This window comes from Artibeus jamaicensis, unplaced genomic scaffold, assembly GCF_021234435.1.
Source record: "Artibeus jamaicensis isolate MK-2021 breed Jamaican fruit bat unplaced genomic scaffold, CSHL_Jam_final contig_233, whole genome shotgun sequence".
In the NCBI taxonomy this organism is placed as follows: domain Eukaryota; kingdom Metazoa; phylum Chordata; class Mammalia; order Chiroptera; family Phyllostomidae; genus Artibeus; species Artibeus jamaicensis.
The window spans coordinates 22,757,060-22,778,892 of NW_026521486.1; the positions used below are offsets into that span (position 1 = coordinate 22,757,060).

Sequence of the window (21,833 nt, forward strand, 5' to 3'; positions counted from 1 at the left end):
GGTCCGGCTGCCCCGGAAGCACCTCCCCGCCAGCCCCCTCCTCCAGCCCGGCCCGCAGCCCCCGGCCTGCAGCCCCCACCCTCTCGGCCGGGCAGGAAGTGACAGGCCCGGAGCGATCCCCGAGGCCTGGCAGAGCCGCGGCCGGGTCCGTACCCGGAGCGGCGGGAGGGGCGGGGAGCCGCGGCCGCGCCGGGCACCTCCCACCCCGCTCTCGGCGCCCCCGCCCCTCCAGGAAGGGGAGGAGGCGAGGGGAGCCCGCCGCGGAGGCCAAGCGAGCCCCCCGCCCAGCCCGGCGACTGGGGTCCCTGGCACATGAGGTGGACGCCCCCCGGGAGCACTTGGGTGCGGAGACAGGCGCGAAGGTAACCCGGAGACCGTGGGCTGGGGAGGGGCAGGACCTCTGGGGGCTTGGCTGCGCGGGGAGGTTTCTCCAGCCACCTCGGTCTGTGTAACGCCCCAGGTACCTCCCCTAGTTTCTTTCCCTGCCTACCTTTTGCGCTCAGCTCTGCAGTCTTTTTGCTCTGCCCGTCCTGGTCTTCCTGCCATTCAGTTCGCTGTGCTTAATGCTGTCTGCCCGTCACCCTCGTTGCTTCTGACTGCTCCTTTTCTCATTCATTTTTCCTTCTCTGACTTTGGTCCTCCCATCCAAGCATGCTTGCTGTATAGTTATCTCTCTGCTTTTTATGGTCCGCTGGGTTCCTCAGCCTCCAATTTCTTGATTTCTGTCTGTCTCCCTCCTGCCTGTGTTCCCGCTATCAGTAAGCACATTTCGCTGCTCACTTGGGTCAGTTCACTTCTGGTACCACTCTATTTGTCCCCTTCCCCCAGTGTATTTGACTCCTCTTTGGAACCTCGTTTTCATCAAGGTTCTATATACAACAGTGACCCTTGGGCGTCTGCTGTCCTTATTCTCCAGATTACTTCCATGTCTTTGGTAAAATTTTTCCATCCTCTCCAAGACAGTTTTATGCTTAGTGAAGTTGATTTCCTCCAACTCTTGGCTCAGTCTGCCCCGTACCAGGTCCACTGCAACATCCTTTTCTAGCGCCCTTCCACGGCGGTCTGTGCTCCTATGCACCCAACCCATACACATCCAAATACTGCGTTTTAGGATAACCGTGGGCTAGCTGTTCTGGGGACCTCTATGGATCAGCTTCACTCTCTTTTTAAGTCCAAAAACTCAAATTCGCTGTGCCTCCTAACTTTTTGTTGTCTTCATTTTCTGTACTTAATTTTACAATTCCAATGTTGATCACAAATGAATAATGTGCCTGGGATCCAGGAATCCTGGTTTTGATAACAGTTTTCCTTTATTTTATTAAAGACTTTAAGCTGGTCCCTTTCCATCTCTGTATCTACTTCACAGTCTGAAAAAATGATTAATAAAGCTTTTATTTGGGGGGAAGATGAGGGGTGGTATGGTTTATTAGCATTTTCACCTGTAGGAGTTAATGTCTCCTCTAATAGTATGGGATCTCCTGTCTCTGAGTCCAGTGAACTAAGTCCGTTGATCTGTACAACTGTGCGTGCTTCCTCTAATCCTTACCCACTTTTTTTCTTCACATGCTGATAATGAGGATTCATGGGTCTGTATCTATTTAGTGCTTTGATATTTTGGCAAAAGATGTGGGGAGAAGATAGATTAGAGTTGAAGCTGATAACATTTCTCCTGTGTACTTCTTGGGTTATATCTATGTTTTCAGTGACATTTGCCAATCCTAAATGAAACTACAGAGATAGGCAGTTCTTGGGGGGAGAATGATGTGATCAGGTGATGCTGGGAATGGAATAACAACGAATCTCCGCAGTTCTGTGTGGTTGGCCAAGCGGTTCGATTTTATTTACTTTGTTTGCTTGTTTTAGGTGCAGTCATTAAGATAAATCCATCATAATAAAACTGTTGACATCTCTTAGCAGAAATTCTGGTTTGATGTTTACATTCCTAAACCAAATAATGCTTTGCTGACCTAATATTTCTAGTGGCCCTGTGCCTCAGAAGTACAGAATATAGTGTCTAGGTTTAACAAAAGAGAAGAAATAAGAATGAACAAAAAACCCCTTATTGTCATTTAGTGCTGCTTTGGCGGTACATGCGGCCTTCCTTCTCTTCTGTTTCTTTGCTTGGTTCTTACCTACGAATGAATGTTAGTGTAGACCCCAGAGGGTAGATCAAAAGGTTGACTCTTGAAGATTTTCATTGCTGTATATGTAATGTTTAATATCTAGGAATCATTAGTTAAAATGATGTATTCATTTGTGAAGAAGGGAAAGAGATGTACCAGAGGTGTTATTAGTAATAGTCTGAGCTGGAACCAGGCAGCTATTTGGGCTGTATGGGCTGTAGCCTGGCTCTTCTGCCTCCTAGTTTTATGAGTTTCCATGATGCACTTAACATCTCTGTCTTCGGTCCTTCCTCCATAAAATGAGGACAGTGAGTACTCAAACTGAGTGACAGATTCATTTTCTGGTTTGAAGAAGCATGTGCTAGTGTAAAGACTTGAAACTTAATTGGACAACTTTTTTTAATCTCAGAGAACCCCATTTCCACAGTTGTAAAGTGGCAATATTATCATTTACCTAAAAGCACTGGGCGAGATAATGGAGGTGAAGAGCCTGGTCCAGTGAGAGGAGGCACCTAGTGGCTCCTCAGTAAATGGTGACCGTTGTTAGGATGATGCTGAGGAGGATGTTGTAGACGCAGATGAAAATGAGATAACCATAAGTTTTAAATGGGAAGATCTTAAATTGTTCCACAGTGTCATGGGAATGTAGTGTGGTCTTAGTGTTATGAACTGTCTTAGCTCTTAGCATTCTGGCTATTTTGTATTTAATGACAGCTATGATGAAATTTGTAATGGTTGTTTCTTTTGAGATACTGCATAGCTTCAAAAAATGGTGTGGGGAAGAGTATATTGCATATTTGGTAGTTATAAAACCTAGAAATCATGGATTGTGGAAGACGAGGAAAGTTCTTAGAACTGATTTGAGTAATATGAAATAATAGTTTGAGATCAGGTATAAATTTTAATCCTTTACTCCTTCCATCCAGGTCTTGAGTTTGAGCACCAGCCTTGGGGACCCTGGACCAGTATCATGGAGACTGAGAGTGAGCAGAACTCCAACTCCACCAATGGGAGTTCCAGCTCCGGGGGCAGCTCTCGGCCCCAGATAGCTCAAATGTCGCTGTACGAACGGCAAGCAGTGCAGGTGAGGCTCAGCTCTGAGGGGCCGTGATCTGTGAGTGCCGGCTGGGTGTATGCAAGGGTGCCAGAAGATAATGGCCCTTAGTTCCTTTCCAGGAAACTGGGGCAGTTGGCTTAGGTGATGACTGTGGTCCCTTCTAGCTCTGAGAATCTTAGGAATTTACAGTTTGAGCGAGAAAACACAATGAGATTCAGTCTTTAAGATGATTTTTTATACCATTCAGTTCATGTAGCTAGATTCTAACCATTTTCTCTTCATGGATTGTCAGGTCTTTTGTATAAATCACTCTGAGTAATGGAAATGTAAAAGTCTTTAGACTAAAGTTTCATTTTTAGACAAATAGTAAATTGCATGTTTTTAAAAATCTGGAAATAGGCCTTTTACTTAAAATATTCTGGTTACTAGAATAACTATGTACATCATAGAAATAGTTCTAATTACTAAAGAATATTAGCTGACACTGAAACTGAATCATCAGCATCATCTTTATAAACATCCTTTAGCATTATACTGTATCAGAGGTGTCCAAACTTTTGGTGTCTCTGGGCCACACTGGAAGAAGAGTTGTCTTGGGCCACACATTAAATACACTATGACATGTACTCACGCACACAAAAAAATCTCATGTTTTAAGTAACTTTATGATTTTGTGCTGGGCCACATTTGTAGCCATCCTGGGTTGCATGTGGCCCATGGGCCGTGGGTTGGACACCCCTAACTGTTTGAAAATGCTGTTTGAAAATTTTACCTGTTAGACTCTCTTTCATGAGCCACTACTTATTCTTATTTTTTCACTGTTTTTAACCCCTTAGGTCTCTTTTCTATTGTATCCCTAGAATATGGTCTTGTCTTGCCTTTTCTTTTCTTTTCATTAATTAACATTTCATTGATTTTTATCCTGTCTAGTCCCAATTCTTTTCCTTGCTGTACCATGTATTTCCAGATTCCATTTGGGGAAATAAGCATTCATGTGAGTTTCACTGCTTTACTTTTCTTTATATACGAGAATAGAGTAGAGTATGGCAGAATTAATCGCGTCTCTACTTTTTGAGGACTATGAACTGGACAAATCAGAAGTCGATGATTTAGCCAGACTCCCATCTTCCTTTGTTTCCTTACCATGAGCCCTTTCACAGGATCACAGTGATTTGTAGAGAATAGGAGTTGGGAGGGATTCATTCATTCTGGGCTGATCCTCTCTATCTCTTCCTAGGCTCTGCAGGCACTGCAGCGTCAGCCTAATGCAGCTCAGTATTTCCACCAGTTCATGCTCCAGCAGCAGCTCAGCAATGCCCAGCTGCATAGCCTGGCTGCCGTCCAGCAGGTGAGAGGTCAGCAGCCAGCTGGCCCAAGAGGGGGAGGGGAAAGATGCTACAGGTGGGTAGGGGTATCCCACATCCTCCACTGAGCCAGGCTGGAAGACATAGTCTCCTCTTCTACTGTCCTCCTGTAGGAGGATGAGTGGATCTTAGCTTCCAGGGTTGCAGTAAGAACTGTGGGAGACTCCCTATTAGAAGTGGAATGGCTATGTCTAGACCTGCACTGTGCAGTATGGTAGCCACTGGCCACATATAGCTGTTGAGTGCTTAAGATGCGGCCAGTCCAAATTGAGATGTGCAGTAAGATTTTGGATTTCAAACACTTACTAAGAAAAAAAAAGTAAAATATGTCAAATATGTCAGTATTTTACATTGGTTACATGTTGAAATGAGGCATAGTAGCTTAAATAAAGTAGAAGAGGGTATGGGGGAGTAATTGGTGATGGAAGGGGACTTGACTTGGGGTAGTGAACACACAATATAATACATGAATGATCTGTTATAGAACCGTACACCTGAAACCTGTATAATTGTAGTAACCAATGTCACCCCAATAAATTCAATTTAAAAAGTGTACTTCAGTTTTTTTCCCTTTTAAAAAAGTGTACACACTGGAAGATTACATATGGCTCGCATTACATTTGTATTGGACAGCTCTGGGTTAGATGCGTCAGTGACTCGTGATGTAACCTGACCAAAGGTTCTTCCACCTAAAACAAAGTGGGAGGAGGACCGGTTGCCTGGCTGCCCCCGAGGGTTTTGTGGGAGTTGTTGGGTTAGCACATGTGGTAATGTGAGGGTTATTGGCACAGTGAATAAACTTGTCCTTGCTCCATAATAGAGTCTCTCAGTTCTTACCTGAACTCTCCATTATGTGTTGTGCCTCCAATTTATTACTGGAAGATTCACAGCCTTTCCTTTCGTTGTCTCTGCTCTTCCTTATTTTCTTTCCTCTAACAGGCCACCATTGCTGCGAGTCGGCAGGCCAGCTCCCCAAACACCAGCACTGCACAGCAGCAGACTGCCACCACGCAGGCCTCAGTGAGTGCTGCTTCTCCCCACCGAGAGGCTTCTCTCTCTGCACCTTTGTTTCTGGGTTAAACTTTGTGCAGCTGATCTGGGAGTGTTTATTGAGCCACCAGTGGTATTTACTGCCCTCATAGAGAGAATTTGTGAAATGAAAAATCACCAGCTTGGGTCTATATAGGAGTCTTATTGAGGAGGTCTAAGAAGGGAAAAAGAAAATCCTGGGGAAGAAGAGGACATGATACAGGGAAGGGACTAATCTCAGACCCTTCAGTGAGATGTGAAATCTGTTCCATTTGCTTCCTTTGCCTTCTCAACTGTTACACTAGTAGCTAGGCAGTGGTTCGTTTACTTTGGTAATACTCCGTAGTGTCCAGGATGACAGTTGTGGACAGGAAGGTATTATTCATTTCCCCCTGACTCTGTGAAAGTGAGATACTCTGTTCTTGCCCATGTCACTCTGAATTTGTCAGTCATTTACCTTTCCTCCTACCTCTCCTAAATCCTTAGTCCTGGCTCTTTTCTGTACACACAGATCAATCTGGCCACCACGTCGGCCGCCCAGCTCATCAGCCGATCCCAGAGTGTGAGCTCTCCCAGTGCTACCACTTTGACCCAATCTGTGCTACTGGGGAACACCACCTCCCCACCCCTCAACCAGTCCCAGGCTCAGATGTATCTACGGGTAAGCCACAGACACAGCTGCCATTGTCCCAGGGGCATAATTGTTCTGTCCCTGGCTAGGACTTGAGTGAAGGCTATTTTATTTGATCATAGTTACCCAGCTGTTAGAAGACAAGCTTATCTACTTGTGCCTTACTTACCTTGAAGTAATGCTTAGTATTCACAGGTAGCCTGCAGGTTACATTGAGATCCTAACTTAGAACATGTTCACCTTAGCATTTGACTAAATCAGCATCAGATACTCCAATCTTTGTCCCTGTGGCTCAGGTACATAAATTCTAACTGTTCTCTTAGCCTATCTACTTACTGTACATAAATACTTGTTCTAAAATGCTCATTGTCTCGACCTCTTTCATGTTTGACTCTTTGTTATCAATCTGTAGTTGTATACACATTCTAGGTTTTCTTCTGGATGAATCGTCACGTGGAGAATAAGGGTCTGCCGGGTTGGTGCGGAAGGGGCAGGGCTTTGCTGTTTCGTATCTTCTGTTTATTTTGTCTTGTGGTCCTTCCTTTCCATTTCTTCTGTCTTCTTTTCTCTTGCTCTCTTTCTTCTGCTCTTCTTCCTCTCCTTGCCAGCCACAGCTGGGAAACCTATTGCAGGTAAACCGGACCCTGGGCCGGAATGTGCCTCTAGCCTCCCAACTTATCCTGATGCCTAACGGGGCAGTGGCTGCAGTCCAGCAGGAGGTGCCGTCTGCGCAGTCTCCGGGAGTTCATACCGATGCAGACCAGGTCAGTGGCAACCATTGACCTGTGCACGGGCACCGGGGAGCATGGAGGGAATGAGCAGGCTAGGGCCCACCCTTCTACCTCGTTACTGCTTTTCAGAATTCTTATTTTTTTTTTGCCTTTAATTTCTATAGGACTTGAATCCCTTACAACTTTTGAGTTATTTGAGTTAGGAAGGGAAGTGGATTTGATTGAAAATAGCCCTCTGGATCCGGGAGACATTCTTAACACAGGGCAGATTTCCTTACCATTTTTTTTAGCCCTCTGTGGCTCAGTTTATTCAGGAAGTCTTTAATTCTCTCTCCTTGCAGTACTGTCTCTGGAAGATGAGGGATGGTGCAGGAAATTGTACTGTTACAGAGATGTTAAGCTGACCTGGATGAGTTGTGGGAAGAATGTATGATTCTTTCTCTCTATGAGTTTCTGTAGCTCTCAGCTTTCATTAGTTTGTTTCTTCTCTCTGTAGTCCCAGTGAAATCTTTCTCACCATTGCTTCTCACGCCCTGAAATAGAAAATATATACAGTGTTAGGTTTGTGTATATGCGAGGTCTGTTCAGAAGGTATGCAGCCATGTAATATGAAAAATAGTAACATTTATTGAAGAAGATACAAGATACAAGAGACATTGTACATAGGACAGTGGTGCCTCAGACCCCTTCAAAGTAGGCACCTTGGGACCTCACACAGTTTTCCCAGTCACTATCATCTGCCCTGTTGTATTTTCCTGAATCTCATCAGACAGTCTGAAATCTCTTCCCTTTCAAAGGTGATTTTAGTTTTGGGAAAAGCCAGAAGTTGCAGGGTGCCAAATCTGGGCTGTAGGGGGCCAAGTCAGCTGCATAATTTGATGTCAGAAAACTGCGCGAGATACGATGCATGTGCAGGCGCATTGTCGTGATGAAGCTGCTAATCACCAATTGCCCACAGTTGCGGCCTTCAGAGTCATCCGGATAGTTTCTGCAGAGGGATGTTCAAGCCTAATGCAAAATTTGATGCAAATTCATTGCTCTACTCGCTCAGTCATTTTGAATGCAGTGATCACACAGTACACATGCTCACTCAATGGTGTCTACCGTGCCCACTGACTAGTACAGTGGAGTTACTATTGTTCATGCATATGTATTTTAGTCCACTTGGCTGCCAGGTTACATCGATATCGTGCAAACCATTCTCAGTATATTAACAATGGCTGGGCTTTTTCCAGACAGACCTTGTATTTTGAGCCTGAATATTTTATCTCATGAATGGGAAATAAACTGGGATCTCATAATACTTATTTTTTTTAGTTTATCAGTTAGCAAGTAAATATTGAGCTTTGTATTGAGCTTTGTGTTCAGATGTATACTAGAAACTTTGGGGGAGTGAAAATATGAGTCAAGTCTTTATGAAGAGCTTAGAGAGCAAAGAAGTACAAAAGTAAATTGTACTAACTTTAAGTGACACAAGTTTAGAGAAGAGTTGGCTACATTATTTCTTAGTGACGGTTGGGTTACTTGAGTAAATTCTTGGAGGATGGGTATGATTTTGTCTGGAATAAGAAAAAAACTGGAGACAGCAGAATGTGTGAAGGCATAATTCATGTATATGACTGTGAGTTGAGGGTGAGTCGACAAAGAGGAGGCAGCAGGCCTGATGGTAGACAAGCTCATTGTTAGGGAGAAGTCGAGAGCCAAGTAACTCCAGAGGTAGCAGGGGCATTGCTGGCCATTGAACAGCAGATTAATAGGATAAGCGAGGTTCTTTAGAATTATTTAGGGCCATGTGCCTGGAGAAGAAAGAAATTAGGGAACCTACTGAGGAGTGCTTGGGGTCATCTAGTAGTGACGTAAGACTGTTTTAGACTGTGGTGGTCACAGTGGGACCGGAGAAGGTGGCTGAGACTGCTTCCGTGGCTACTTGTATCAGTCACTTACTGAGCGTCAACATCTGGAGTGGACTGTAGTGGTTAAAAATGTAAATCTGATGTCTCCCATTCCAACTCCATGACTCCCTGTGTGACCTAGGCAAATGACCTAACATCTTTTGGGCACAGTTTCTTCATCTATAAAACACCTATTATAAAATACCTACTCAGGGTGTGTTGTGAGGGCTAAACGAACTGATATGTGTAAGTGTTCGAACAGTGCCTGGACATAATGGGTGTTAGCTGTCATCATTATATATCAGACATTCTTTAGCTGTGAATGTCCAAGAGTCATAATCCCTAGACTGATAGAGATTATAGATCACTGAACCACCGGACATTAAACAAATAATCACCTGAATGGTGTAATAGTTTCTTCACTAGAAAGTACAGAGGGCTCTGAAAACATAGAAAGTGAGTTAATTTCGTCTTGGGTGGGGGTAGAAGTCAAGATGGCCTCCCAGAGGAGGTGACAGTTAAATTGGGTCTGTAGGAGTTGGTCAGGTGAAGACATGGAAGGAGTGGTGAGTACAGGAGAACTTTGTGTCCGAAGATGTGAGGAGGGAAGGACTGTTACGTAATTGAGGAACTGAAAGAAGAAGACCTGTGTTCTTGGAGTGTGGCAAAGGGGAGTGGAGCTGGTGCTGGGGAGAGGAGAAACCTTACCTGGCGGGACCTTAGGCCTGTGTTTAGGATTTGGGGCTTTATGTGAAAGGCAGTGGGAAACTATGGAAGGATTTTGAACATGGAAATGACATGAGAGATTTGAGGGTTTTTAATAAAATTTGAATTTCAGAGACTTGGCTTTTCTATAAATGATAAATGGAAATGGTGTGAGTGAATATGGGAGAATGCCATCATAACTAACGGTTTAGGGGGAAGATGGTGCTTGGATTAGGCAGTAGCAGTGGAGATGAATAGAAATGAGTAGATTTTAGAAAAACTTAGGAGATCATTGACAAAGGAGGACTGATGCAGTGATAGGGAGTTGAGGGAGATGCCAGAAGTGAGATGTATGTGGCCCAGCAGCGAGATGGCTGGCAGTGACATTTATGAGATGAAAAATGTTGGAGAAGTAGATTTGGGGTGTAGTTCACTTTTGGATGTGGTGGCTTAGGCATGCTTATTAGCCATCCAGTCCAGAAGGAGATACTGGGTCAGCAGTTTTATTTATGTGGTTCCTGGGCTCTGAGTTGGAGACGAACATTCAAGAGTAGTAGGCACGTAGATGAAAATTGAAATCAAGGGAGTGTTTGAGATTTCATAGGGGTAGGGTACAGGTTGAGAAGAGAAAAAAGCCTTTAAGATGGAGCCCTGAGGTTTACGATGAGCCCTTAGAAAATAGAGCAGTTCAAGGTTGAGTAAAGGGTGATGGGCTGACGAAGGGGAGCAGGAAAGAGTGACAGAAAGGAAAATGTGGATTGTGTGGTGTCATGAATATAAGAATGGGACAAGAAAGGGCAAGAATCTTCAGATGCAGTAGAGGGCAAAAAAGATGGGAGTTACTGATATGGATAGAGAGCCATTTCAGTGGAGTCACAGAGGTAGGGAAATGACTGGCTAGTGGGAATAGATGCTGGGAATGTAAAAAATTATTAAGAGTTTAGCAGTAACAGGGTGAAACCAGGGGAAGGGAAGTGAGGTTCCAGGGTGGTGATAGAATGGAGCCAGCAGAGGAGAGGTTGAAGAGAAAGAAAAGGATTAAAAAGGAGGCAGGGTAGAGGAAGAGAAGGGAGAATTAAGTGATGGGTGCTTATGCAGCTGACTGTAGATTCGGTAGAAGGATGGTAGAAGGATTCGGAAGGATCATGCTTGTGTAATGGTTTTATTGTTTCTGCAGGGGAAAGAGGAGCTGGTACAGGGAAAGTGGGATAATTTTAAGTAGCCATTGTGGAGAGGAAGCTGACTAGAAATAAAGCTGTGTAATTGCCAGGTATTAAGTCCCCAGCACCCAATCCTGATCATTCTTAATGTAAATCATTCTCAAAAGCTATTGCCTCTTCTTTACTGTTGTTACCTGAATCCAGGTTCTTTCCATTTTCACGTGAATTAATGTTCTGGTTTCCTAACTGGTCTCGATTTTAGCCATATCGACTGCTAATCCTCTTCCACATTACTATCAGAATAGGTTTTTTTAGAACCTATGTTGTTACTAACATTTTTTTAGTCTCCTAAAGTGTTTTATTTTTATTTAGAAAATATTTTTACGTTATTTTGATTGTGTTTTTCATGATCATGTATCCCCCCCATAGGCTCTTCTACCTCCACCCCCTCCCTCCCTCGCACAGTCGCCACCCCGTTGTCTGTGGCCATGAGTTCTTTCTCTTTTTTCATTACTAAAATTATGTTGAACTGTACTTCTGATATACAGAATTTGATAAGTCATAATCCTTCGTTCATGACATCCTCTCATTAATGGTCCATTCATGCCCCACTTCCACTTCCTCAGTGCGTTTTTATACCATAACAAGCTGTCCTAGTTCCATGTACTGCCAGCCTCCGCCCACGGTGAGGACATTTTGGTTCCCAGGTTTATCTTTTGTTTGTTTCTCTTTTTGTATAGTTTTAGTGCATTTACAAATAATAAAGTACTTTATATTATGGAAAACCTAAAACATACAGAACAGCAGAAAAATATATGAGGCCCAATGTACTTATCTAGCTTCACCATTGATGAACACAAGGCCAGTCTTTCCAGGCCTTTCCCTTGTGGATTATTTAAAAGCAAATCTCAGATACCGTATCATTATATAATATATAAATAATGTATGAAAAATATGCATTTTATCTGTATTTATGATTAAAAGGTAGTCTGCTATATGCAGTCTTTGAGAATACTTTCTTAACAACTTATTACCAAGATCCATCCATAGTGTTACATGTCATTGTACTTTATTAAATTTCTTTTTTTTAGTTTTTTTTTTAAAAGATTTTACTTATTTATCATTAGAGAGGAAGGGAAGGAGAGAAATATCAATGTATGGTTGCCTCTCGTGAGTCCCCTGCCTGAGTCCCCTGCTGGGAACTGGCCTGCAACCCAGGCATGTGTCCTGACTGGGAATCGAACTGTGATTGTGTGGTTCACAGGCCCACGCTCAACACACACGGGTTTAATGGAAAAAAAACCCAAAAATAAACTGGTGACTTTTGGCAGTGGGATGATGTTCTAGCCAGCTGAGTCACACTAGCCAGGGCTTCTAATAATGGCCATTTGGGTTGTACTGAGGCTTTTGTTACTATGAATATTGCTACTATGAATATTTTATACATGCCTCTATTTGTACACAGAAGTTTCTCTTGTGGAATTCCTGGGCCAGAAGGTGTGAGAATGGTCAGTTTAGGATATGATGCCGAACTGTTTCCCAAAGCGGTTGCACTGATTTACATTTCCATCAGCAATGTTTAAAAGCATGGCTTCAACTATAGATTGGATCATGTTTATTTTGATTAATATTCCTCAGTGGCTTCCTGTAATCAATTAAGTACTCACCATTCCTTCTCTGTTCATGTTTTGGAGTACTTATGTATTACTGTGTGGCAGGCACTGTGCTAGGTGTTGGGAGTATAATAATGCAGACAATAGATACAGTTTCTCCTTCCAAACTGAAATTCAGACTCTCCTTATTTTAGCACATTCAGGCCCTTAGGATCTGGTACCTGTCTACTTCCCTAGCCTCAGCCTACCTTCCTAATTTTATTTCTTGCCATTCCTTCTAACTTGCTCCAAACATAATGAAATAGTTCTAATTTCCAAAAATGCTATCCTTTTTCTTGGCTCGATGGTTTTGCAAATGTTGTTACCTGTGTCTTCAAACCCTCACCTTCACTGTCACCTGTATTGGGCCTCAGGTCAAACATCATCTGTTGTAGGAAATCTCCCCTAATCTTTACAGTCCGAGTTACTCTTCCTGTTCTGTGCTCCCAGAGCACTTCAGGCATATCTGTGCGTAGTGTAATGTGGTTACTGGTGATTTTCTTGTCTTCCTTCTCTAGTGGAAAGTACTCATCAAGAGCAGGGACTTTCTTTTAGCCCTGCATATCTAGTATCCAATGTAATATCTGAAGCATAGTGGGTAGGTACTTGGTAGATGTTGGGTGAATGAATGAATGAAAGAATGGAGAGGAAAGGGAAAATCTGAGACATTCTGAAGGATAAATGACCAAACTTGATGATACATTTGATACTGAATGAAGGAGACTGAAAATAAAATTTAATACGAGTTCTTCCCTGGGTGACTGGAAAGCCTTTAGCATACGTAATTGTGAAGGTGTGAGCGTACAAGTTGAGGTAGGCTGTAGAATATCTGTAGCTATCTTTGCTGTTCTGAATTTGTCACTGAAATCTTTGACCCTAGTATCTCTTGTTCTCCTTTCCTCAGTCTCTTTCTTCTTATCTTTCAGGTGCAGAACTTGGCAGTGAGGAACCAACAGGCCTCAGCCCAAGGACCTCAGATGCAAGGCTCTACTCAGAAGGCCATTCCTCCTGGGGCATCCCCTGTCTCTAGCCTCTCCCAGGCTTCTAGCCAGGCCTTAGCTGTGGCTCAGGCTTCCTCTGGGGCCTCAGGCCAGTCCCTCAACCTTAGTCAGGCTGGTGGAGGCAGTGGGAATAGCATCCCAGGGGCCATGGGCCCTGGTGGAAGTGGCCAGGCACCCGGGGGCTTGGGTCCGTTACCTTCCTCAGGAATAGGTGGTGGTGGGAGCTGTCCCAGAAAGGGCACAGGAGTGGTGCAGCCTTTGCCTGCAGCCCAAACAGTGACTGTGAGTCAGGGCAGCCAGACCGAGGCAGAAAGTGCAGCAGCCAAGAAGGCAGAAGCGGAGGGCACTGGTCAGCAGAGCGTGGGCATGAACCTGACCCGGACAGCCACACCTGCTCCCAGCCAGACCCTTATTAGCTCAGGTAAATGGCTGCTTCTCACAGTGTCATCATTCTCTCAGAACTGTTTGAAATAACTCAGAGTACACTCCTTTGCCTTTTTTCCTGCTTCTCTTTGTCACATCACCCTGATCATGTTAGTCCAGGGAGACAGGAGGACAGATGAGAGAGCTAGCTCTTCTCTGTGTCCACCAGGCAGCTGGCAGTTTACAAGCTGCCTTAGGCCCCACCCCGAGTTCTTCAGTGTAGTCACTCTACCCAGTTGTTTACCCAGTTCTTGTTCAGTTGCCCACTCTGTGCTAGGAGGTGCTAGGGATACATCTTTGGAAAGCAGATTCCCTGTCCTGATGGAGCTTACAGTCTAGCTTAAGGGATGAGTAGTGTCTGCTGGTTGTTAAATGGTGGTTAGGCGACCCAGTGTAGAGCAGGACCGACCATACACAAGTGCCTTAGAATACTTAGGAGAGGCAGCCATGATCTAATATAGCACCTTGTCATCATGTGTCAAAGATAGGGCAAAAAGAGAATAAATAATAAAATAGCCAGAATAGTTTACTTGCTGTCAGACTATGGTAGATACAGGTAGATATGTCTACCTTACTTGGTAATGTGTACTTTTGCCTTTCTTGTTTCTAGAACTTTAGTTGTTGCTCCATTTGGATAATTTACTCACAGAAAGTAAGAGTTAATTATCAGTTGTATTGCTAATAATCTAGTATTCACATACTACAGTCCTTTTTCCAAAGTGCTTTTATACCACATGTGTTTTCTTGACCATCTGGTGGGGGGATGGGGGTGGGGTGAGGTAGTGAACTCATTTCCAGTGGTGGGAACTGGGTAGAGGCAGTCTGCAGCTGCCGGCTCCTGCGACTTCTCGTAGGTGGGGACCTAAACTGATGAGTCTTAAAAACTGTGACAGTTGTGGGGGAAGATGTTGGGATTTTACCTCTGGAGACATTTATTCTTCCAGTGACTGTTAAGTGTTTCTAATGTGCCTGCTGGATTCTAGGGATGTAAAAATGAGTAAAATATGGACTCAGCCTTGAGGAACTCAGAGAAGATGGGCCAGCTTACTTTGCTGTGTTCAAAGTAACAGGATTTAAGTATAACAAAGAAAATAAAAGTTAAATACATGTAAGAAATTACTGGAGATTATTAAATAATTGAGCAAGGGAGTTCTTTCCTTGAGATTTTCAAGGCTAGTTGGTGATATCTGGTAATGTCTGACTTGGAGGCAGGAGTATGTGGGAGGGGCTCTGTCAGATCCTCGTAGGTTAGATTTTCATTCCCTCTGACTCCAAAACTGGGTACAACTTGGAAAGACAGTTTTACTTTTAATTTTATAATGATGATTATTCTTTGTTCTTCTTCCTTGTTGTTCCACTTGGGCTGGTTCCTCTAGCCACCTACACACAGATCCAGCCCCATTCCCTGATTCAGCAACAGCAACAGATTCACCTCCAGCAGAAACAGGTGGTAATCCAGCAGCAGATTGCCATCCACCACCAGCAGCAGTTCCAGCACCGTCAGTCTCAGCTCCTCCACACAGCCACACACCTCCAGCTGGCCCAACAGCAGCAGCAGCAGCAGCAGCAACAGCAGCAGCAGCAACAGCAGCAAGCCACAGCTCTCTCTGCCCCTCAGCCCCCACAGGTCCCTCCTACTCAGCAGGTCCCACCTTCCCAGTCCCAGCAGCAAGCTCAAACCCTGGTTGTTCAACCCATGCTTCAGTCTTCACCTTTGTCCCTCCCACCTGACCCAACTCCCAAGCCACCCATCTCTCTCCAATCCAAACCACCTGTAGCACCAATCAAGCCTCCTCAGTTAGGGGCTGCTAAGATGTCAGCTACTCAGCAACCACCACCCCATATCCCTGTGCAAGTTGTGGGCACCCGACAGCCGGGTTCAGCCCAGGCCCAGGCTCTAGGGTTGGCACAGCTGGCAGCTGCTGTGCCTACTTCCCGGGGGATGCCAGGTACAATGCAGCCTGGGCAGGCCCACTTGGCCTCCTCACCACCTTCATCCCAGGCTCCTGGTGCGCTACAGGAGTGCCCTCCCACGTTGGCCTCTGGGATGAGCCTTGCTCCTGTTCAGGGGACAGCACATGTGGTAAAGGGTGGGGGTACCACCTCTTCACCTGTTGCAGCCCAGGTCCCTGCTGCCTTCTACATGCAGTCTGTGCACCTGCCGGTGAGTGGGGTCCAATGGTTTGACAGTGCTGTCACTCTTGAGAGTGGACCTGGGGCTGAGTAGAAGTGGACTTTTAGCAGGGGAATGAAAAGTCTAGAAGGTGTTTGTTTATCTGTTCGTTTTGTGTGAGAGGTTAATGGAAGGAAAAGATACTGGTATTTGTTATTTTTGAAAGAGAACAATGTTAATGCATATAATGTCTGAACGTTGTACTCCTAAATTTGCTACTAAAGTCATTCTGGGTCTTTGGATCTGTACTAAATGAAATCTAGATAGCCTTTACCACTTACGTTATCTTTAGAAAAACAACAGTTCTTAGACCATAATGAGTCCAGGGTCTTGAGGTCTAGGTCAGGACTAACGAATGTTGGTTGCATTTTCTTTTGTCCTGATTGGAAGTTACACTTCTTGGGAATGACCAGGAATTTTAATGTACCATGAGAAGTATACAGATTGGGGAAGCTGGAACAAAGAAAATTTTCTCGAAACATATAGGAATATTTGTGGTTCCTCATTATCCTTCATTCATAACTCTTGATTTCTTTCCTGTTGTTTTCTTTGTAGGGAAAACCCCAAGCATTGGGTGGCAAACGCAAGGCTGAGTCTGAGGATGACAGAGATGATGCCTCCACTTTGGGTTCAATGCTTCCTGCGAAGGCGGCTCCAGGAGCAGAGAGCCCAAAGGCCATGGAGGAGAAGAGCAGCCTCGGAGGTGAGAGCCCAACCTCGCAGTGCTCTCAGAGTGCGCAGAGGTTGGTGGTCCGAGTGCCTGCGCTGAGAGATAAGTCTGGTTCAGCAGAATATGGGGTTGAACTTGGTGGACAAATGAGTAGATTGGAAAATAGAATCCAGGTGAATGAGCAAAGATGAACATGTATTGTGGAAGATCAGACTGGCTTGGTTACTAGATGGGTCGATTATGTTACCTTGTATCTGTGTTTTAATTTGTGTTTATTTTCCAGAGAAAGTTGACTCAGTGACCAATGTGAATGTTAATACCCCAAGCAGTGAACTAGTGTCCTTGGCTCCTGCCCCATCAGTACCACCTCCTACACTAGCCATGGTGTCTAGACAGATGGGTGACTCAAAGCCCCCACAGGCCATTGTGAAGCCCCAGATCCTCACCCACATCATCGAAGGCTTCGTTATCCAGGAAGGAGCAGAACCTTTCCCGGTGAGGGCAGGGTGTGACTTCCAAGTGGGGGCTTGGTCTGACTCTAGTCTTTCCAAATGCTGCTAAAACCAGAAGGCTCAGGACTGTTTATTTCCAGAGAATGGATCAGTTCTGCCATTTATTTGGTGAGTGGTAAAGAAGGAAGGGAAGAGAAGAGGAAAGAGTATGTGGACCAGAGAATGAAAATGTTGGGAAGAGGGGAGGAGAAGGCAGGAAGTCACCTTTCAAACTGCAGTGTTTAGTTAGACAAACGAGGTTGGTTCATAATGAAGGAAATTGAGGTAGAGAAGTTACCATAATGGACTTTCTAGGTACCACCAGTTGCAAAACTGGAACATAGCTGTCCTGACTCCTAGTGCGTTCCCTGGACTTAGGAGGCCAAAGGACAAAACAGGGAGCCAGGTTAGGAACCTGCTGTCCCGTGGCTTATCTGAGAAAAGCCAGTTAGAGACTCTGACTGCCATGTGGAAAGTGACTGTGAACCAGACTCAGAGATCCAGGCAAAGACATGCTGCTGAGAAATGCTGGGGAAAGCTGTGGAGGCGCAGAAAGGAATCAGGCGAACTTAACTGTAGACTTTTTCTGGGACAGGTGGGTTGTTCTCAGTTACTGAAAGAGTCTGAGAAGTCACTACAGACTGGCCTCCTGACAGGACTGAATGAGAATCAGTCGGGTGGTCCCTTGGGCGGGGACAGCCCATCTGCCGGTAAGTATTTATTTACAGACTCATCTGGGGAAGGAGGCTTATGTGGCTGTTGTGTTTGAGGACTTCCTATAAAATAGTAATCGTCTCTTTAAAGTAGGTATTACATGATGTCCATCCAGACAGAAACTATGAGATATATTGGAGCAGGTGTGTCAAACTCATTTTCAACAAGTTATCAGCCTTCAAAGGGCCGAATGTAATTTAGGACTGTATAACTGTAACTACTCCTTAACTAGGGGCAAAGAGCTTGGCGCTGCCCCCAGGTAGAGACGAGGTGCCGGGCTGGATAAAACAGGGTGGAGGGCCCGGCCTCAGGCCTTCTGTTTGCCCCCTGTGCGTTAGAACATACAGAATCACACAAAAGGAATTCCATAGGATCAGTGGGAATTTTATCAAGCCAAAGTAAGTTGTTAAATTATTTACTATAAGGATATATTTTTCAAAAGATGATCTTCATTTCTAGTTCTCCTCTAGATTTTATAATCTATATTAAAGACCCTTATTTACATTTCCCTTCTGCTTTTGGAAACTGCGGAAGAGGGATATCTTTCATTTTTTTTTTAAAAGAGGGATGGATATCTTTCTAAGCATTAGTGATTAGTTCCTCTCCCCTGTTCAGAAATGCTGTCTTACATGAAATCTGAGACTATGAATTAGGATAAAATTAGTCATCAGAATGGAAATAGTCTGGCTTAAGGTTAGGAAGACTGTGACGGACATACCTTTATGGTTTTGGAATTTGAACTTTATGTTTTAGGGTGTACACTTTATGGTGCACGCCTTTGGGGGCAAACTGAGAGTGATTAAGAGTCCAGCTCTGGGACCAATGATGGTTTGAGCGGCAGCAGAAGCTGATGGCAGCTTGCAAGTGATGCCTTATTTTTCAGAGTTAGATAAGAAGGCGAATCTCCTGAAGTGCGAGTACTGTGGAAAGTACGCCCCTGCAGAGCAGTTTCGTGGCTCCAAGAGATTCTGCTCCATGACTTGTGCTAAGAGGTACTGGAGGCGCCCCCCTCCTCACCTTAGCACTGGCTCTTTCATTGAATATTGTATCCCCTCCCTAGGATCATCTCACAGCTGTTATTTAATGTCTCCTTCTTTGCTTTCGTAATTTCCAAATCAGCTCTTAAAATACCAATGCACCTTTAGTGTAGGTAGCAAGGTAGTTTTCTGTAACACCGTTGATATCCTACATGTGCGTGATCTGTAGGTATAACGTGAGCTGTAGCCACCAGTTTCGGCTGAAGAGGAAAAAAATGAAAGAGTTCCAGGAAGCCAACTATGCTCGTGTTCGTCGGCGTGGACCCCGCCGTAGCTCCTCCGACATCGCCCGGGCCAAGATCCAGGGCAAGCGCCACCGGGTGAGCTGTTGTCCCAGAGCCACCTTTAAAATGGGCCTGAGTTGTATAAGGTCTGAACTCTGGTTTTGCGTTGATTGCATTACTCAAAATCCCAAGATCCTGACTTATTTTATCTCTTCTCCTCTCCTCTGACTACTGGTTCATGTGTTTATTAATCCTTGAGCTATATTTGTGTAGTGAAAATCTAGAACAATCATTGGTAGAAAGGGAGAATCAAGAAAAGTGATAGTTTATACTTGAAAGGCACTTGAGAGTAGACCGGTGACTTTGGACATTTGTAAATGAAGTACAAATTATTTCACTTGTGTTAAGATTTGTTTTTCCTCTATGCCCAGGGTGGTTGGGGAGGGGAGAGGAAACTTACTCATGACCTCACTGTTTTTTGGTTTTCTTTCTAGGGTCAAGAAGACTCTAGCCGGGGTTCAGATAATTCCAGTTATGATGAAGCACTCTCTCCAACATCTCCTGGGCCTTTGTCAGTGAGAGCTGGGCATGGAGAACGAGACTTGGGGAACCCCAATACTGCTCCACCTACACCAGAATTACATGGCATCAACCCTGTGTTCCTGTCCAGTAACCCTAGCCGTTGGAGTGTAGAGGAAGTTTATGAGTTTATCGCTTCTCTACAAGGTACCAGCAGCACCCAGGTCACATATGTGCAGTTTTCCTTAGGTCTTTGCACTGCCCTTGGTGACAAGGAACATAACTGAATTTTAAGCAGTAGAGGCTTGAAGGCTGCACTAAAAATAATTTTTTTCACTGAGTTTTAGAGAGGAAAGAAACATCAATTTCACTTATACATTCATTGGTTGACTCTGAGTTTTAGAGAGGAAAGGAGAAAAACACTGATTTGTTGTTTCACTTATTTGTGCATTCATTGGTTGACTCCTGTGCGTGTCTTGACTGGGGATTGAACCCCCAACATCTGTGTATTGGGACAGAGCTCTAATCAACTGAGCTACCTGGCCAGGGCTCAAGGTCTATACTCTTGATATTTTTTTTACTTGCCCACAGCCTGGATTACTTACTGATTTACTCCTGGGTTTCCACCCTCTGTTGCTAGCGCTTTCAGTTTTTGATTTTCATCTCTTATGGTTCAGCTATATTTCTTACCAATAATTTTTGGATTAAGTATATTTTCATGTGTGATTGTGATAGCCACCATGGATAGAAGACTTTTTTTCAATGGAGAAGGGGATTAGAAAATAAGGGAACATTGTTGCCCCACATTTTTCAAAGCAAGAATGTTTATGAACTATTCTTCACGAAGGGATTGTTTTCTCCAGGGAAGAAAGTCACCCATTCTTGCGGAATCAGCTATGTCTGAATTCTGTGCTCTTAGACAAGTGTCGCAAAGCCGTAACTTTTCTTACCAGTGTAAAAGAAAACACGCATGTATCTTTGCCCCTACCCTCTCCCCCTCTTCAAGCTGTTTGAATGAGGTTATTTCTGTGGTTGAACAACTTAGTTCTTTCATTCTCTTGGCTCTTTTAAATAGCTGGTTGCTCTGATTTCCTTCTGCTTCCCAAGCTTGTCATCTCAAACCTTCATTTCTGAGTTGAGCACATGTACTTTGGGATTAACCATTGCTGGGTCTCCACTTTTTCTTTAGGGTTTCCCCTGCTATCCTCTGGTGCTGTTGTGAACTTTCTCATGTATATTCCCATCATCTCTTTTCAGGCTGCCAAGAGATTGCAGAGGAGTTTCGTTCCCAGGAGATTGATGGACAGGCCCTTTTATTGCTTAAAGAGGAACATCTTATGAGCGCCATGAATATCAAGCTGGGCCCAGCCCTCAAGATCTGCGCCAAGATTAACGTCCTCAAGGAGACCTAAGGTGGCCGTCTTGCACAAAGCAGCCTAAGGCAGACAGACACTCCCCACTGTCCAGGTTATAACCTGGTACCAGCAGACTTGACAGGGAATGAACTGTTCCCGTTATGTAAATCTGTGGAGGGGATTATTGAAGCAGGGAAGGAAAGCGCAGGAATTGGGTGCTGGTGCTCCGTGGTGGAGCTTTGACATTTTCTCTGGGTTCTACTTTATTTTTAACAATTAAAAATTTTTCACCTTCCCTAAACCGATCTTTATAAAAGAAGTCGTCTAGAGAACTAGTACTGCTCAGCCTTATCCTGGAGCGGAATGTGTAGCCAGTCTCGGTTCTCCCAGAGGGTCCACAGTACGTAAGACGAGGAAATGGGTGGAGTGGAGCTGTGCCTCCCCGTGGGAGAGCTCAGGTCCTGCTGGGGGGTGTGATGCAAGCAGCAAAATCCAGTGCACCCTGTGGATCGTGTGCCTGTAGCTGTGGCCCGTTTTCTTCGTTGTCGCTCGCTCCCTTCCTGTTGAACATTTTCTCCTGCATCCATGGCAGGCTCACCAGCCGGTGTAGCGACTTGGTTGGCATCATCGTGTTTGCTACAGGGACTAAAAGTGTTTGGCACACATGTGACTGTTGTCCTTCTTTCTGCATCCCCTGTTCCCCTCCAGTCTGTTGTCTGCTACCTTTTCAGTTCCAACTCTGCTGCGTCCTGCAGCATTGTAAAACGGGGGTGCCTGGGGCTGAGGTCAGGAGTATAAACACCTGCCTTAGGTGCTATTCCTTATACAACAAAAATATTAAATATTTTTTTCTCCTCAGTAAAAGGATAAAAGTTGGTCTGT

General features: G+C 44.6%; 1 protein-coding gene across 6 annotated transcripts; it reads left to right on the forward strand.

Moving 5' to 3' along the window:
• Positions 1 to 274: 274 nt before the first annotated feature.
• Positions 275 to 21,823, forward strand: PHC1 (polyhomeotic homolog 1). 6 transcript variants are annotated; one of them, XM_037167793.2, is made up of 15 exons: positions 275 to 362; positions 3,050 to 3,207; positions 4,418 to 4,528; positions 5,484 to 5,564; positions 6,085 to 6,234; positions 6,813 to 6,968; positions 13,271 to 13,766; positions 15,145 to 15,932; positions 16,497 to 16,644; positions 16,895 to 17,106; positions 17,698 to 17,812; positions 18,700 to 18,808; positions 19,023 to 19,173; positions 19,572 to 19,803; positions 20,854 to 21,823. In XM_037167793.2, the coding sequence occupies exons 2-15, from the start codon at positions 3,094 to 3,096 to the stop codon at positions 21,006 to 21,008; spliced, it is 3,018 nt and encodes a 1,005-aa protein (XP_037023688.2). In that variant the 5' UTR covers positions 275 to 362; positions 3,050 to 3,093; the 3' UTR covers positions 21,009 to 21,823. The 6 variants fall into 6 exon arrangements, with proteins under 6 accessions (XP_037023688.2, XP_037023686.2, XP_037023687.2 ...); XM_037167791.2 differs by lacking the exon at positions 275 to 362 and adding an exon at positions 1,442 to 1,586; XM_037167792.2 differs by lacking the exon at positions 275 to 362 and adding an exon at positions 1,442 to 1,586 and having other exon boundaries at positions 6,837 to 6,968.
• Positions 21,824 to 21,833: the final 10 nt, after the last annotated feature.